The sequence below is a fragment of the Leucoraja erinacea genome, chromosome 27 (assembly GCF_028641065.1).
Source record: "Leucoraja erinacea ecotype New England chromosome 27, Leri_hhj_1, whole genome shotgun sequence".
Lineage (NCBI taxonomy): Eukaryota > Metazoa > Chordata > Chondrichthyes > Rajiformes > Rajidae > Leucoraja > Leucoraja erinaceus.
Genome location: NC_073403.1, coordinates 8,208,068 through 8,226,593, shown reverse-complemented (window position 1 = coordinate 8,226,593; position 18,526 = coordinate 8,208,068). Strand labels below are relative to the sequence as shown.

The window sequence follows — 18,526 nt, the reverse complement described above, 5'->3', positions numbered from 1 at the left end:
AGTGGCCATTTAATCTCTTGTAGTTCTTTCTCTCTGAGTTCCCCTCAACCCTTGCCCCCAAAGCACAGGAGTGAACTAACGCACGGTGTGAGGGAAATGTGTATGCGTGGCCCTTCAAGTCTTTGTGACACAACTTGAAGTTCAGAAATGCTGTACCACCACTTCAATTTAAAAACTCATTTTAATCAAAGAGTGTAAATTCAAAAGCTCCATATACAGTAGTAAGAAAATCCACAACAAATACTGATTGTAATTCTTATACAGTAATGTCATTCTAGTGCAGGTCTGGTTCCAGCCAGTCTTATAGATATATATTAAAAAACGTTATTGCAACCGATTGCCCTGGTCGCCAAAGCAATGATTGCTTTAAATTGTCTCCTCTATACATGTGGTTGATCCTTCCTAGTTCCTGTCCCAAGTACCTGGTCAACATTCAGTTTACCAGCCCATCTATGCAAACAAACCACCAAGTGCTGGAGCAACTCAGTGGGTCAAGCAGCATTTGTGGAGGGGATAGAAACATAGAAACATACAAAATAGGTGCAAGAGGAGGACATTCGGCCCTTCGAGCCAGCACCGCCATTCATTGCGATCATGGCTGATCGTCCCCAATCAATAACCTGTGCCAGCCTTCTCCCCGTATCCCTTGATTCCACTAGCCCCTAGAGCTCTATCTAATGCCTCTGTCCCACTTAGGAAACCTGAACGGAAATCTCTGGAGACTTTGCGCCCCACCTAAGGTTTCTGTGCGGTTCCCGGAGGTTTTTGTCAGTCTCCCTATCTGCTTCCACTAACTGCAACCTCCGGCAACCACCTGCAACCTCCGGGAACCGCACGGAAACCTTGGGTGGGGCACAAAGTCTCCAGAGGTTTCCTAAGTTTCCTAAATGGGACAGGGGCATTACTCTCTCTTGAATCCACCCAGTGATTTGGCCTCCACTGGCGAGGTGATATTTCATGGTCTTCTTCACTTCTTCAGACTGGTGTCGGGTTCCGTTCCAAAACATCGCCCATCAGTCTGAAGAAGCTTCCGACCCGAAACGCCGCCCAAACAGTCTCCCCCCTCCGCAGATGCTGCCTGACCTGCTGCGTTACACTCCGGCGCTTTGTGTTTGTCTCAAGACTCCAGCACCTGTAATTCCTTGTATCTCTAGTTAAACAAACCATTGTTTCAATTATGCTTTTTATTGTCACGTGTGCAAAGTGCAAGCCCGCAGTGAAATTCTTTCACAACCACTCCGGTACAGTATTGCCTTACCGAAGCACATCCCTGATTAGCAAATTGTCCAATCTAATGTGGTCGATTCTTAACGATTCTTATACTGGGGTAATGGAGTGACTCAGCGGGTCAGGCAGCATCTCTGGAGAAAAGGAATAGGTGACGTTTCGGGTGGGAACCCTCTTCATATTGAAAGATGGGGGGGGGGGAGGAGGGGACACACACACAAGGTGAGAAAGGGCCAGACCAAAACTAGATGTTAACTATTCTTAACTATGGTTCTTAACTTGGTCCTCTGACTCATGGGTAATTGGGGATAGGCATTGACAGTGCGATCCTCATCTTGTGAACAAATAAATAAATGAATGAATAAATAAATAAATAAACAGAATCAGGGGCAGTTTCTTCCCAGCTGTTGTCAGGCAACTGAATCATCCTACCACAACTAGAGAGCAGTCCTGAACTACTATCTACCTCATTGGGGACCCTCGGGCTATCTTTGATCGGACTTTACTGGCTTTACCTTGCACTAAACGTTATTCCCCTATCATGTATCTGTACACTGTGAAACGGCTCGATTGTAATCACGTATTGTCTTTCCGCTGACTGGGTAGAACGCAACAAAAGCTTTTCACTGTACCTCGGTACACGTGACAATAAACTAGACTGAATTGAAGGACAATTAGAAGGAAAAGGTCAACATGAACAAAATGGAACGTTTCCAGATGGTTTCATAACTCACCTTCCGCTCCCATGAGGGACTGAACGGGTTGCGCCCACTGTTTCAGGCAGATACTTGGCCTGCAAATTCTGCTCTGTCACGGACCCCCAGCAGCCCACTGAACCCACACCTCCCACCATCAGCAAGGCCCGTTCTGCATCAAATACATGCAGCATAGAAACAAGCCCTATGGCCCCTCTGAGGCCACGCCAGCCAACAAGCGCACTTATCCCGCACTGATCACTAATTTATTCTCACAAACCCTTCCCAGACTCCACCACTCGGCCCCACACAACAGGGGCCGATTTACCGTGGCCAACTAGCCCATCAACCCGCACGTACGTCTTCGGCATGTGGGAGGAAACCCGGGCACCTGGATGGAGGAGAAACCCCTTTGCGGGCACAGGGAGAGCGTGCCAACTCCACACGACCAGAGGGCGTAGGAGCCTTGATGTGGCAGCTTCACTAGCTGCATCACCCTGTTGCCCCTAATCTCCAATTAACAAGTGATCAAGTCAGTTTCCAGAACATCTTACCAACTTCCATTGTTTGATAACGAGCAGTCAAATAACGGGTAAACAATGAACCAAATATACAAGCTCAATGAAATTGGAAATGGGTGAATGACAATCGATTCTGATTTGGACTCAATATGCATAAGGATTTGAACAAGTGACTTTTTGCACCTGAAATGTGTGCAGTTCCTTGTCATTGCTGCACCACAGTTGTGTTGCAGTTCTTAGATGTTGAGAGGAGGTTTCTTTGCACTCGATTGGGAAGATCTTCGACTGTTACTACTGCCCAAGGACTTGGTCTTGTGAGTAGAATCGATGTCAGAGTGGTTGGAGGTAAGGTTCACCATGACCATCTTGTCCAGCAACTGGACCGAGTGTGGTTCTCGACCCTTCTCATAGTTACTGTTTGACCGGTTCTCCTTCTCAAACGTCTTTAGTTGCCGGTGGCTGTATATCTTCTTAAATATGTGCACCAACTCCACGAAGCTGATCAGGGCGGAGAGGATGCTGACCACAAAATAAAACATCAAAAACACCGTCTTCTCCATTGGGCGGGAGACGAAACAGTCCACGGTATGCGGGCACGGGAAACCCGTGCAGATAAACTGCGGCTCGATCGTGAAGCCAAATATCAAATACTGGGACACAACCAGGCCAACTTCAGCCAGAAGCCGAAGGATAACGTGGACAATATAGCACTGCTGTATCCTTGGTACTCCGTCGCTGGCCAACGGTTCCTTCCTTTGGATGATGCCAATCTTCTCTTGCGTCTCCTCGTCCTTCGAGGACAGGTGGACAGCGTAGACGACAAACAGCAAGGACGGCACAGAGAGAAAGACTATGTGGAAGACCCAGAACCTGTAGGGCGAGATAGGAAAGGCCTTGTTGTAGCAGACCTGCTTGCAACCTGGCTGGAGTGTGTTGCAGGCAAACTCTTCCTGCTCGTCTTCGAAGATGTCGCTCCCCACCGTGGCCAGGACAAGAATGCGGAATATCATCATGAGGAGCAGCCACACACGCCCCAGCATGGGGGCGTGCGTCTTGATCGAGTCCAGCCAGTCGCTCAGGAAACTCCATTCTCCCATCGTACCTCTGCCGCCCGCGCCGCCTCCTCCTCCTTTTTGGCGATGCTATTTCTTCACGATCTGCGGAAAAATATGAAGAGAAAAAAAAACATTGAAGGAAAAACAGAAAACCTTGGAAACACTTAGCAGGTCGGGCAGCATCTGCGGAAAGAGAAACAGAGGTAACGATTCTGGGCAAAGAACCCTCGTGAGAATCTGGAGTCACTCGACATGTATATTAGTTGAGGTTAGAGATACAGCGAGGAAACAGGCCCTTCGGCCCACCGAGTCCGTGCTGACCAGCGATCCCTGCACAGTAAACGCCCCAGTCCCACTTAGGAAACCTGAATGGAAACCTCTGGAGACTTTGCGCCCCACCCAAGGTTTCCGTGTGGTTCCCGGAGGTTGCAGGTGGTTGCCGGAGGTTGCAGGTAGTGGAAGCAGGTAGGGAGACTGACAAAAACCTCAAGGAACCGCACGGAAACCTTGGGTGGGGCGCAAAGTCTCCACAGGTTTCCGTTCAGGTTTCCTAAGTGGGACAGGGTCATAACACTATCCTATACACACACTAGGGACAATTTACAATTATACCAAGCCAATTAGCCTACAAACCTGTACGTCTGGAGGGTGGGAGAAAACCGGAGATCCCGGAGAAAACTCACCCGGTCACGGGGAGAAGGTACAGACTCAATACAGACAGCACCCGTAGTCGGGATTGAACCCGGGTCGGTCTCCGGCGCTGTGGGGCAGCAACTCTACCGCTGCGCCTACGTTTTGCCCTTTGAACAAATCTGAACAACATTATTATACTTGCTGATAATTACTGCCTGAGACACATTAAAAACTGAGGATAACAGGATGATTGAAAATCAAAAATTGCAGATGCTGGAAATCTGAAATTAGAATGGGAAATGTTGGAAACACTGAGCAGGTCAGGTAGCATCTGTGGAAAATACAAGTGAGATTTCCATTGATCTGATGTCGTCATAGACATCAATTAATCACACTCCTGACTCTCGCAGAAAGTTAAAGTTTCAGGTTGAAGACCTTTTATCAGAACTGGGGAAAAAGAGAAGACAAGTTAATGGGCTGTGGGCTGGAAGTGCAAGCTCAAACCACTGCAGGTCTTTCAACACAGACTTTCTGGATTGCTTCAAATACCCACCTAGTTCACCAACAACCTTCAGGGAAGGAACTGTTCCATACTTCCTCTACAACTCCCCAACCTGTTTGACTTCAACCACCCTCACTATTGCAGTGATTCAGAATACTGTTTAGTTTAGTTCAGAGATACAGCGCGGAAACAGGAAGCAAGACCTTTGGCCCACCGAGTCCGCGCTGACCAATGATCACTCCTTACACTAGCACTATCCTACACACTGGGGACAATTTACAATTATTTTTTTAACCAAAGCCAATTAACCTACAAACCGGCCCACCTTTAGAATGTGGGAGGAAACTGGAGCACCCGGAGAAAACTTACGCGGTCACTGGGAGAAGGTACAAACTCCTGAGGTCAGGATTGAACCCGTGTCTCTGGCGCTGTGAGGCAGCAACTCTACCGCTACCACAGTGCTCTCTTCAGCAATATTTAAATCCTGTGAACAGATACATTTAAAACATTTTGGAACTAAATCAACAAAAACTCTATTCCAAGTCTCATTCACTGGACCAGAGAACGAAATTGTGGTTTTGCCTGAGGGAATTGCAGTTACTAAAGACCATCTCCAACCCCATCAACACAGAATGAATATGTTGGACCTTATGCAAGGACCTTGGTGAAACCTATGCTGAAATTACCAGCATAAGGGGTCCATTGTGGCTGTCCAGACAGGATTTAGACAGTTGTCAGTGAAAGCAGGATACACCAGACTCTCATGTGCAGTAGTCTTCCCCTGAGTCTCAGTCTGAAGAAGGGTCTCGACCCGAAACGTCACCTATTCCTCTTTTCCAGGGATGCTGTCTGACCCGCTGAGTTACTCCAGTTTTTTGTGTCCATCTTCGGTTTAAACCAGCATCTGCAGTTCCTTCCTGCACATGCAGCCCCAGTCACTCCTACACTTCGACCAAAACTGCACCAAATGTCGTGTGATGGAGGTAGGTTCCTGCGGGGAGAGCGGGAGGGATAAAGTTGCCAGGAAACTTTTGTTAACTTTCTACCAACACGATCATTGAAACTGCGGGCCACAGAGTTTAGTTCAATGAGTCTTTCAAATAGATTCTGAACTGTTGCTAAGGAATGCCAATAGCAGTCCTGTCAAACAAACATAACCTCTATAACAGGTGGTTCTCAATAACTTAAGCCTGTCATTGGAGAAACCAAGATAATAGGTATGTACAAAATAAGCATAGGAAAGCAGTGGACAGGAATGCAGTTAAACTTCTCATCTCTATCATTATGAGTCTGGGTGAATGACATTATGTTGAATGGTTCTTGTCAGCGGCATATTAGTTAGACTGACTGTCCACACCCCCCCTAAAGATGCTGACTCAAGTAGTTTTCTTGCATCATATTTCCAGTGACGGAGGTTCCACTACTGAGTCCGTACCAACCAGCGATCCTATTACACACGAGGGACAATTGACAATTTTTTTACCAAAGCCAATTAACTTACAAACCTGTATGTCTTTGGAGTGTGGGAGGAAACCAGAGCACCCGGAGAAAACCCACGTGGTCACAGGGAGAACGTACAAACTCCCGGTGTCAGGATCGAACCTGCGTCTCTGGCTCCGTATGGCAGCAACTCTACCGCTGCGCCACCGAACTGTCAAATACCGTCTTTATGGAACTTGTCTCGTTCACTTTGCACGTGGCTTGGATAGGTTGAGGGGGACATGGGTCATACGTGGGCAGGTGGGACTAGTGTGGATGGGAGCATGTTGGTCGCCTCACCACCCAGCTACCATCAGGAAGAAGGTGCAGGAACCCGAGTATCCTTATCTTCAGCTTCAGCTTCTTCCCATCAACCATCAGGTTCTAGAACTGGAGACACGAGGAACTGCAGACGCTGGTTGGCAAGAAAAAGGGGATAAAATGCTGGAGCAACTCGGCAGGTTTGGAAGGATCTCTGGAGGACATGAATAGGTGATGTTTCGGGTCAGGACCCTTCTTCAGAGGGTGTTTCTTGAACTACCCTGTGCAGCCCTAACCCCAAGTATCTCAGTAAAATACTATGGACTTTGCACTACCAAGGTTGCACTGCATACGTGTACTATCATACTGGAATTTATCTAGAACAATCAGTGAATTTAATGGGCCTGTAAAGCTGGAGTAAGAATAATGTCTGGTCCTGGTACATCTAACGACTCAATAGCCTTGAACTCTGGATACCAATCCACTTTTATTGTGTTTAGAACAGATCCAACAGCATTCAGAATGTGTGGTGATTGCCACTGGGGTACACGGGCTGAGTCACACCTGAGAGGACCTCTGAACACACATTAGGTGAAAGTGCCTAAAATAAAACTTGTGCGGCATGGTGGTGCAGCGGCAGAGTTGCTGCCTTACAGCACCAGAGACCCGGGTTCAATCCTGGCTACGAGTGCTTGGCTGTACGGAGTTTGCACGCTCTCCCCGTGACCTGCGTGGGTTTTCTCCGGGATATCCGGATTCCAACCACATTCCAAAAACGTACGGGTCTATAGGTTAATTGGCTTGGTATAATTGTAAATTGTCCCTAGTGTGTGTAGGTAGTGTTCGTGTGCGGGGATCGCTGGTCGACGCGGACCCGGTGGGCCAAATGGCCTGTTTCTGTGCTGTATCTATATTACTAAAAGTCTGATCTTGACTACTTTTGGCCCACTGGTGCGATATCCTAGAGAACGACGCCACCTACGGCCGGCATTTTGGCCACCTCCTCCGCCTTCCTGGACCAGAGGATTTTTCCCATCGATGAAAAATCAGAGAGATATTAATGTCTTTAAAAAATCCCCCATTCTCTCTGCCGCCCCCGCAGGCGGCAGGGGGAGGGACTATAAAACCCGGACGTATTGTCCCTCACTCGGTCTCTGCCAGACCCAGGAAGCGAGAGGATCACAGGTCTCTGATCTGCGAATAACACAGAACGCACGTCTACTCCATGGTGAGTTCCCTCGATGCGGCTGTAAAGTGGCTGCAGCCCAATTGTTTGCCTTCGCTTGGCTTTTAAAATCGTTGCATCAGTTAGATGCCAGCCCAAGAATTCATTCGGCCCACAATGTCTATACTAGCCCTCTGGAAATCAGTACCTTCGGCCCACAACAACCATACTAGCGCAACAGACAGCCCCCCCCCACACTGGCGAGCAATATTGGAATTGGTGGAGAGGTGGAATATTGCGTTGGTGACCAGCCCTCCCGTGTGATGCTGGGATCCAAAGGGTCCCACTTAGTCTAGTCTCTAAACTAAACACTATTATTGTATACTGAACATTTTTTTGTTTATTGTATTGTTTACAGAGTAATCTGTTTACATATTCTGTTGTGCTGCTGCAAATAAGAATTTCAGTGTTCTGTCTGGGACATATAACAATAAAACTCTCTTGACTCTGTACAGATGGAGGCCATTCATCCCATCTAATCTGTGGCAGCTCTCTGCACACCCAACATCTTTGGATCTACTTCCCTTTAGTGTGGTAGATAATTTCCCCTTGTGTACCGATGCAATGCCCTTGCGAAAAGCCTGACACTTTGTCACCACTATTGTATTATGTCACCACTACTGCAGGTATTGAGTTCCATCGTGGACCATCGATGGTCATTCCATCGATGGTCATTCCATTGACCATCGTGTACTGCAGAACATTTTACATCCCACCAGTCAAGTGGCCCAGGTTCCTCAAATCATCTGCTGATGGGAACTAGGGTCGCCAACTCTCTCACTCACAAACAAGGGACAAAAGGTCAAAATACGGGACAAATTCCCAACGGCAATTTGTTGGCCAACTCGGCCGTGGCTGGGAGAATGATGAGTTGGCCCGGGTGCTGGACTGCACACAAAGCCCAGCCGGCGGGCCAGCTGAGGAGTTTTGGCCCGGGCCGCGAGATGTCGCGCGCAAAGTCCAGCACCCCATCCAACTCCTGAACCGATGATCGGCCATGAGAAGGATGGGTGGTGGTGTCGGCGGTAAGCGAAGGTCCGAAGGTCGGACAGCTGGTCGGGGCCATGGGCGAGGCGCTGCTGCTGCTGCACTCCATGGGCTGCACTATGTCGGGACGGGGCGCTCCGACCCGACAGTCCCCTCCACCCGAGTAGTAGCAGTCAAATACAGGACAAAGGTGATCCCGTATGGGACAAACCAATTATCCAATATACGGGATGTCCCGGCTAATACAGGACGGTTGGCAATCCTAATGGGAACAGTATTACCCAAAACCACCTGATCCAAACCAGTCAAGGTGGTTTAATTCCTACAAAGGAATTTATTTTTAAAATGTGTTCCTTGTTGGATTCTCTCCACGCCTCTCTATCCGGTAATATCTATATCCATAACATAATATCCATATCTCACCCCTTAATCTGACATACCTCGGACTTCGAAGATAAACACAAAAAGCTGGAGTAGCTCAGCGGGACATGCAGCATTACTAGAGAAGGATAGGTGACGTTTCAGGTTGAGATGCTGCCTGTCACGCTGAGTTACTCCAGCTTTTTGTGTCTATCATTGGTTTAAACCAGCATCTGCAGTTCCTTCCTACACATACCTCTAACTTCAGTCTGTACAAGGGTTCCAACACGAAACGTCACCTATTTCTTTTCTCCAGATATGCTGCCTGACCCGCTGGGTTACTCCAGCATTTTGTGTCTATCTTCGGTTTAAATCAGCATCTGCAGTTCCTTCCTACACGTACCTCTGATCTTGGTAGTGTCCACCCGCCAACATTGAACTTGGAATTACTAAGTTTCTACTCACCATCTCTCACAACCAGAGAGCAGCCCTGAACTACTATCTACCTCGTTGTTGACCCTCGGACTGTCCTTGATCGAACTCTGCTGGCTCTAAACCTTGCACTAAACGTTATTCCCTTATCATGTACCTATATGCTGCAAATGGCTCGATTGTAATCATGCATTGTCTTTCCACTGACCAAATAGCACGCAACAAAAGCTATTCACTGTACCTCGGTACACTTGACAATAAACTGAACTGCAATTCTAACTCTTTTTTGTAAACCTCCTTTTCTTTGAACCAACCTTTTCCTCTCCCCTTGAGCTGCGGTGGTTCCTGGTTTCCCTTCTTGTCCAAAGCGTGAGGCGTCCAAAACAAAGGAATGAAGAGATTGGCATTCTGATGCCACTGGTCAAAAGCATCACCAGACACCAACCGAACACCCGCCTCTCCTCCTCTCCCTCTGCAACACATCAACACATACACACCCGCTGGATCCAGTTTCCACAGTCGCCAAGATCACTTTCCATTTTGGAAATTTAATGGCTCGATACAAACGTAAGTGCTGCGGTTTAAACCTGTCAATGCTGCAACCAGTTGGGTCTCTGTGTTGTGACGGGGATGGGCAAGAATCCTAGTAATCTGAATAGTACATCCTCCTCCCAACACTACCCCCTTTGGGTGAAAGCATCTTCCTATCAGCTTTACTGGCTGTGCCCTTTTCCCTGTTTTGCAAACTATTTATTACCTACATGCTGGTGCGAGTTGTTTAAATGAACTTCTGTGGTGGGGAGCAAATCCTTACATGGCCCCTGGAATATGTGTCGTTCAATCCATCTAACGGGAAGTACAGCAGTCCTTAATTAAACCCGCCTTCAGGGCACAGGGAGGTGGTGGAAATGGGTAAGGGAGCAAGGACGGAATGCAGGTTGATTTCCATTCAGTTGTGATGTTCAGTCACCAAGTGTAAGTGAAGCTGGTGACACACCCTGTGCTCTGATTTTAGACCTTGGTCCTTCGAGCAGCTGGTGGCTGGATTAAGCAGTGAGGCATTCCAGTCACTTTGGCAGCAACAGCTGCTCAACCACAACTGGATAAGCGAAGGAGGAATCATCGGAGCCAACAGAATTCCTCTGGTGCAGGTCGTAAATTTTCACCAGATAGTTAACTTGTGTACGTAAGGAACAGAAGAGATTAGTTCCTTGATCGTGTAAATCACACGGAGGTATGGAGGACATAAAATGCTGGAGTAACTCGGTGGGTCAGGCAGCATCCCCCGAGAACAGGTGACGTCCAGGTGTGGGGGAGGGGAGGGGTGCGGAGAGAGTGGAGAGGGGTGAGGAAGGAGGGGGAGGGGGGAGGGAGGGAGGGGGGGGGGGGTAGGGAGGGTAGGGAGTGGAGGAGGGGGGGAGGGGGGGGGGGGGGGGGGGGAGGGAGGGTAGAGGATTGGGTGTTTGGGGAAGAAAAGGGGAGGTGAGGTACACTCAGAGATCTGGCCACTGTCTTAACTTTCCAAATTAAGAGGTGTATAAATGATGTGGGGAATAGATAGGGTGAATAGGGGTGATCTTATAGAGGTTTAAAACACCATAGGAGGAATAGACAGAGTAAATGCACAGTCTTTTACCCAGAGCAGGGGAATCATGAACCAGAGAACATCGTTTGAAGGTGGTTGGGGCAATAGATACTGAGGGGCAACTTTTCTACAAAAAGGGTGGTGGGTATATGGAGCGAGTTACTAGAGGAGGTAATTAAGACAGGTGCTATAACAACATTTAAGTGACACTTGGACAGGTACATGAATAAGAATGGTTTGGAAGGATATAGGCCAAATGGGAGCAAATGGGATTAGCTTAGATGGGGCTTCTTGGTCAATAGACAATAGGTGCAGGAAAGGGCCCTTCGAGCCAGCACCACCATTCACTGTGATCATGGCTGATCATCCACAATCAGTACCTCGTTCCTGCCTTCTCCACATATCCCCTGACTCCGCTACCTTTGAGAGCTCTATCTAACTCTCAGCATGGGCTGAGGGGCCCATTTTCATGCTTTATGACTATGGGTCATTTATTACTTGAAGAATTTTATGGCAACTATTAAGGATCTAAAATAAAAAGTTTATCGACAGTTTTTAACTAAAACAAGTTTATTTCCATAAACTAAATCAGTGGAAAGTTACAATTCTTTGAATGCTACAAAGGAGTTCACCTCTGTCTGCCCACAATCTCTGCCAAGTACCTGGCTACAATTGGTGACTCCACTTGCCTTCTATATCAGTGGGTTGAGAGTCATAGTGATACATCGTGGAAACAGGCCCTTCGGCCCAACTTGCCCACACCGGCCAACATGTCCCAGCTACACTGGTCCCACCTGCCTGCGTTTGCCCCATATCCCTCCAAACCTGTCCTATCCATGTACATGTCTATCTGTTTCTTAAACGTTGGGATAGTCCCAGCCTCAACTACCTCCTCTGGCAGCTTGTTCCACACAACCACCACCCTTGGTATGAAATAGTTACCCCTCAAATTCCTATTAAATTTTTTCCCCTTCACCTTAAACCGATGTCCTCTGGTCCTCGATTCACCTACTCTGGGCAAGAGACTCCATGCGTCTACCTGATCTATTCCTCTCGTGAACTTATACACCTCATCCTCCTGCGCTCCAAGGAATAGAATCACAGCCTACTCAACCTCTGCCGATATTATCAGAACCTCTAGTCCTGGGATCATTAACTTACTCCAGAGGGATACAGCATGGAAATAGGGCCTTTGCCCCATTGAATCTATGCTGACCGTCGATCACCTGTCTCTATGTTATCCCACTTTCTCATCTGCACAAGAGGGGCAATTTACAGAGACCACTTGGCTTACAAACCTGCACATCATTCAAAAGTGGGAGGATAGCGGTGCAGTCACGGGGACAGCGTGCAAACTCCACACAAGCAGCACTCGAGGTCAGGATCGAACCCTTGGAAGAGAGAGGCAACAGCTCTACCAGCTGCGGCACTGTACCACCTTTATATTCCTTGGTAGCCAGCTCCTTTTTACCTAAGGTAGACAAAAATGCTGGAGAAACTCAGCGGGGGCGGCAGCATCTATGGAGCGAAGGAAATAGGCAACGTTTCGTGCCGAAACGTTGCCTATTTCCTTCGCTCCATAGATGCTGCCGCCCCCGCTGAGTTTCTCCAGCATTTTTGTCTACCTTCGATTTTCCAGCATCTGCAGTTCCTTCTTGAACATTGCTTTTTACCTACACAGCACCTCACCTGTGTCAGGGTTTAGCTCTGATTCATCTTTCTTTAATAAGATTCTGCATCTTAAAATAAGACTTACTTCCTTAGTTTTGCCCAAGGCGCTTTTTCGCTTCTCCTGACCAACCTCATTACTACTGCTTGACTTACTTCCAACTGATTTAGTTGAGTGATAATCACCACTCCTAACTGGTTCATGCAATGAATGATTAACTTGAGAAACTTGTAAAAAGTGGCAGCGAAGAAAATCTGCTTCTGATTCTGACCCCAGGCTAATGGAGAAATAGAATTTGGAGTTCACAAGTTCACAAGTTATGGGAGTAGAATTAGGCCATTCGGCCCATCGAGCCTCCTCCGCCATTCAATCACGGCTGATCTGTGCCTCGGAATCCCATTTTCCTGCCTTCTCCCCATAACCCTTGACACCCATTCTAATCAATAATTTGTCTATCTCTTCCTCAAAAATATCCACTGACTTGGCCTCCACTGCCTTCTGCGGCAAGGAGTTCCACAGATTCACCACCCTCTGACTAAAGAATTTCCCCCTCACCTCCTTCCTAAAAGAATGTCCTTTAATTCTGAGGCTATGACCTTTAGTCCTAGGCTGTTCCACTAGTGGAAACATCCTCTCCACATCCACTCTATCCAAGCCTTTCACTATTCTGTACGTTTCACGGAGCAAAGGCCACTCGTGTGTGAAGAGGATTATGGTGGTATCTTTCAAGATAACCATATAACCATATAACAATTACAGCACGGAAATAGGCCATCTCGACCCTTCTAGTCCATGCCGAACACATAATCTCCCCTAGTCCCATATACCCGCGCTCAGACCATAACTCTCCATTCCCTTCCACTAACTATCCACCAAGATTCAAGAGAGTTTATTGTCATGTGTCCCTGATAGGACAATGAAATTCTTACTTTGCTTCAGCACAACAGAACATAGTAGGCATGAATACAGAACAGATCAGTGTGTCCATATACCATTATATAAATACATACACACATGAATAAATAAACTGATAAAGTGCAAATAAACAGATAATGGGTTATTCATGTTCAGAGTTTTGTCCGAGCCAAGTTTAATAGCCTGATGGCTGTGGGGAAGTAGCTATTCCTGAACCTGGTCGTTGCAGTCTTCAGGCTCCTGTACCTTCTACCTGAAGGTAGCGGAGAGATGAGTGTGTGGCCAGGATGGTGTGGGTCTTTGGTGATACTGCCATTTTGACTGCGATAGATCCCCTCGATGGAAGGGAGGTCAGAGACGATGATGGACTGGGCAATGTTTACTAATTTTTGTAGTAATCTGAGCATCATTACTCTGTAATCTTTAATCTGAGCATCATTTGCACAGATTCTTGCTTTGCAGACTCCGTGATGGAGGAACGTGCTTGAGACTGAGAGCACAAGATAAATGGACATGTTTCTGTCATGTCCTCCAGAGTGTTTCCTGAGAAATTGGCCCACACTGTTCTCGGGTACATCATTTGCAGGCCAGGGACTGGGGGACATCGCTCGCGCTAGTTCCCGCACTTGCCTTCTCACTCCCAAACCGACAGTCCCTCCTCACCCCTGAGGTACAGACATCCCCACCCGAGATGGGCACCTTCTTCAGACTGAGGAAAGGTCCCGCCCCGAAACGTCACCTATCCACATTCTCCAGAAATGCTGCCCGTCCTGCTGAGTTACTCCAGCACTTGTGTCTTTTTCTGAAAAACGAGACACTTGACATGGATCAGCTGTCAAATTCGTAAAATGGTGAGCAACAGCACCAGGCCAGAATGGTAACAAAACGGCGTGAAAAACGTTAAACAAAATGCAGATGCTGAAAGTCTGAAACAAATATGAAAAATGCTGGAAATGTTGGTCAGGTAACACTTGTGGAACTCAAAACGTCTGTGGATATCTCCCTCCTATTGTAACTGAAGCACCATGATTTTAACCAGCTACTGACAAACTGTAATTAGTTAGCAACTCACCAGTTGTAGCAGGAAAGGACTATTTCACCATCACCACTCACTTTATTAGAGTAAAATAAATGAGCAGTTCTATTGTCACAAATTCTAAAGGGTGGTTTTGCTTCATTGCTTCCTCCCACTGAATTCCTTTCCTGCTCTGAAAAGTGGATTGGTTTCATCATTCAAATTTTTATTTTTTCCATTAACCCAAGTGTCAGTTCGGGTAGAGATGATTGTTCTGGCTCCTGGACTTTGAAAGCTCATTTCTATTGTTTTTCTGGAAATATTCAAAATAAATCAAAGTAATTGTGAGAAGACGGCAGTAAAAGCAACATTTATGTGGAATTCATCCAGACGGGAGCAGAGCAACAAGTTGCAGCTCAGTGCCTGGAGTCACAGTAGTGTGTGTGTGGGAGAGAGGGAGAGGGGGAAGGGGAGAGGGAGACAGACAGACAGAGACATGTTTGGTCCTAACCTCAGGTGCTGCCTGTGCGGAGTTTGCACGTTCTCCCTGTGACCATGTGATTTTGCTCTGGGTACTCCAGTTTCCTGCCACATCCCAAAGACGTGCAGCTTTGTAGGTTCATTGACTTCTGCACATTGCCCGTCTAGTGTAAGGAGTGGATGTGAAAGTGGGATAACATAGAATTAGTGTGAACAGGTGATTGATGGTCACCATGGTCTCGGCGGGCCGAAGGGCCTCTTTCCATGCTGTATCTTTCATCCAATTTCTTTCTAAACTCCAGCTTTTTACGAAGGAGGGGTTTGGAATTAAACAAAAGTGTAAAGGGCCTGTCCCACGAGCAAACGACTCCATGCGGCAAGCGCGACCTAACCAGAAGCGGGGGCCGCGCGGAGGTCGAGCGAGTGACATGAAGATCGAGCGAAGTCCGCGGGAAGTTCAAGCGTGACGTACGGCGTCGAGGCTGCTGCGGGCCGCCAGGCCGTTGCCGCGCAGAATTTTTGAACACGGTCAGTTTTTCGATAGCCCCGCGCGATGTAGGGACCATCTCCGCACAACTCCATACGGTTCCAGCGATTGAAGTGGGACCGGCCCCGCGAGGCCGTACGGCTCAAGCGACCACGTTAGGTCGCGCTTGCCGCATGGATTTGCTTGGGTCGCGCTTGCCGTATGGAGTCGCATGCTCGTGGGACAGGCCCTATAGTGATCTTGTTAGCTAAGATTGGGTACGATTTTAAAACCTAATATTGGGACTTCTGATAAGTCTCCAGAGAACACCCTCTGACTAAAGAGTCCAAATGCCTTTCAAACTTTGTCTTATCTGTGCCTTGTCTGGTAGCTCGTTCCATCTCCCAACCACCCAATGTAAAAATGTTGCCCCTCAGGTATTAATTAAATCTTTCCCCTCATACTGTGCCCTTTCGTTCTCGATTCCCCATCGCTGGGGATATGACTACGTGCGTTCGGCCTATCTAACTCCCAGAAGGCATCAATGGTCAATAGTTTCTTTATTAACACATGTACCAAGGGAAAGTGTTATTTTACACTCAGCTCAGGAAGACTATCATCATACGGATGCACAATCCTCCAGGTCGCATCTAAATAGTACAGGGAATAGGTTTAGAAACATAGAAAATAGGTGCGGGAGTAGGCCATTCAATGGCTCATCGTCCAAAATCAGTACTGTGTTTTTGTTTTTCCCCCCAAATCCCTTGATTCCGTTAGCCCAAAGAGCTAAATCTAACTCTCTCTTGAAAACATCCAGTGAATCGGCCACCACTGCCTTCTGTGGCAGAGAATTCATCAGAGTTTAAAGGAGACTTAGGTGAGGAGCTCTTTCTCTTTACGCACAGAATGGTGGGTGCCTGGAACGCGCTGTCAGGGGAAGTGGTGGAAGCAGATACGATGGTGAAATGAAAGAGTCATTTAGACAGGCGCATGAACAGGCAGGGAATGGAAGGATATGGATCATGTGTAGGCAAATTGTTTAGTGTAGAAATATAGCGCGGAAACAGGCCCTTCGGCCCATCAGGTCCGCCCCGACCAGCGATCCTCGCACATTAACACTATCCTACACCCACTAGGGACAATGTTTACACTTATACCAAGCCAATTAACCTATAAAACTGTACATCTTTGGAGTGTGGGAGGAAACCGAAGATCTCAGAGAAAACCCACGCAGGTCACAGAGAGAAGGTACTAACTCTGTACAGACAGCGCCCGTAGTCGGGATCGAACCCGGTGCTGCATTCGCTGTAAGGCAGCGACTCTACCGCTCCGCCACCGTGACCGCCTTAGTTTAATTAGGTTTTGCGGTCAGCACAGGCGTTGAGGGCCGAACGGCCTGTTGCCTTTCTGCGCTGTACTGTTCTATGTTTCATGTAACACCATGACACCCGGCAGGGTGGGACTCTGTTGTTTGATGGGTTGGTGAAAGTCGGATTGCATGCTGCTCCAGTCTGTGTGTCACTTTCAGCGGGTCTGTGCATATTCGACTAATCAAGTGGCTGACTGGAAATAATAGACCCCCCCCCCCCCCCCCCCCCCCCCCCCTCCCCCTCCCTCCGCTAATCAACCCAGCCGTGACGTTGGACATGACTGTGACACGGTCGGTACTTGGAGGCACCGGGGAGCTAGCTGGGAATATTAGACATGAGCTCATTCTGGAGTTCAGCCTTTGAGCAGCGGTAGTTCTGTTACTAGGTAACTCCAATAGGGTGTGTTGGAAAATGGTTAATTTAAGAATAGGATTCAGCACTTGAAAGTATAAACAAAGGCAGGAATGATTAGTTGGAGTAGTTTGTCTGCTCCTGTCCAATGTGCACTGTGTTTGCCTTGCCTGCTTTGACAGGGAGCAGGGGATAGGTGGACGTGTGTAGGTACAGTATCTTAGTTTAGTTTAGAGATACAGCTCGGAAACAGACCCTTCAGCCCACCGAGTCCATGCCGACCAGCACATTGACAACACCCAGTGTTGGGCACTTCTTACATGGTTCTTTCAGGTTCCAACCTGTAGATATCTGCATTAATATAGCAACTTTCATGTCCTTCCCAAAATATTCCATTGGGCATTACAGCTGAAATAATGTTATAGTTTTAAGTGCAGTACCAGCAGCCAATTTGAACACAGCAAGTCCCCACAAAAAACAGTCACAATGATGAAATAATCTGTTTTTTAGTTTGTAATGAATGACAAATATTAGCCAAGACACAGGGTCCTTCTTCGCTTGTTCTTCTTCAAATGGGTGCATGGGGTAATTTGTTACTTAAATCTGCCTGAGAGATCAGATAGGGCAGCATTTTAGCCTCTCATCTGAAAACAAGACCCTTGACAGTGGTAACAAAGATGAACTGTTGATGCTGGTTTATGCCCAAGATAGACACAAGAGCTGGGGTAACTCAGCGTGTCAGGCTCGGGGACGTTTTGACTCCAGCATGTTGTGTCTACCCTTGATGGTGAACTGCCAGGCTACATGTGGGCACTCAGTTCCCCACAGTAAAAGTTAAACCTGAAACAAGACAAAAATACATTCACTTTCTCAACAGCTACTCTTCATTTTCTTCAATCCCTTAAATCTGAGTCATAGTTTCACCAGTGAAAGGAAGTTGACATGTTGTCAGAACAAGGGACAAGGCACGAGACATTTATTTGTCACATGTACATAGAAACATAGAAAATAGGTGCAGGAGTAGGCCATTCGGCCCTTCGAGCCAGCACCGCCATTCAATATGATCATGGCTGATCATCCAACTCAGTATCCTGTTCCTGCCTTCTCTCCATACCCCCTGATCCCTTTAGCCACAAGGGCCACATTGATACAGTGTACCAATTGATACAGTGGATTGTGTGGTCGCCATACAGCCATACGAATAATAAAAGAGCACAGAACACGATAGTCTTGAACACAGACATCCCCACACAGCGGGATCAAAGTTTCCCACTGTGAGGGAAGGCACCAAAGTTCAG

At 47.5% G+C, this 18,526-nt stretch overlaps 1 protein-coding gene across 3 annotated transcripts in view; it reads right to left on the bottom strand.

The window, feature by feature from the left end:
- Window positions 1-1,445: 1,445 nt before the first annotated feature.
- The window catches only part of LOC129710178 (gap junction delta-3 protein-like), a 52,463-nt gene continuing 35,382 nt past the window's right edge, over window positions 1,446-18,526 (bottom strand). For all 3 annotated transcript variants that reach the window (XM_055656969.1, XM_055656970.1, XM_055656968.1), the window contains one exon: window positions 1,446-3,600. In XM_055656969.1, coding sequence (XP_055512944.1) covers window positions 2,680-3,540 — 861 coding nt within the window. In that variant the 5' untranslated portion in view covers window positions 3,541-3,600 and the 3' untranslated portion in view covers window positions 1,446-2,679. The remainder of the gene's footprint in view (window positions 3,601-18,526) is intronic.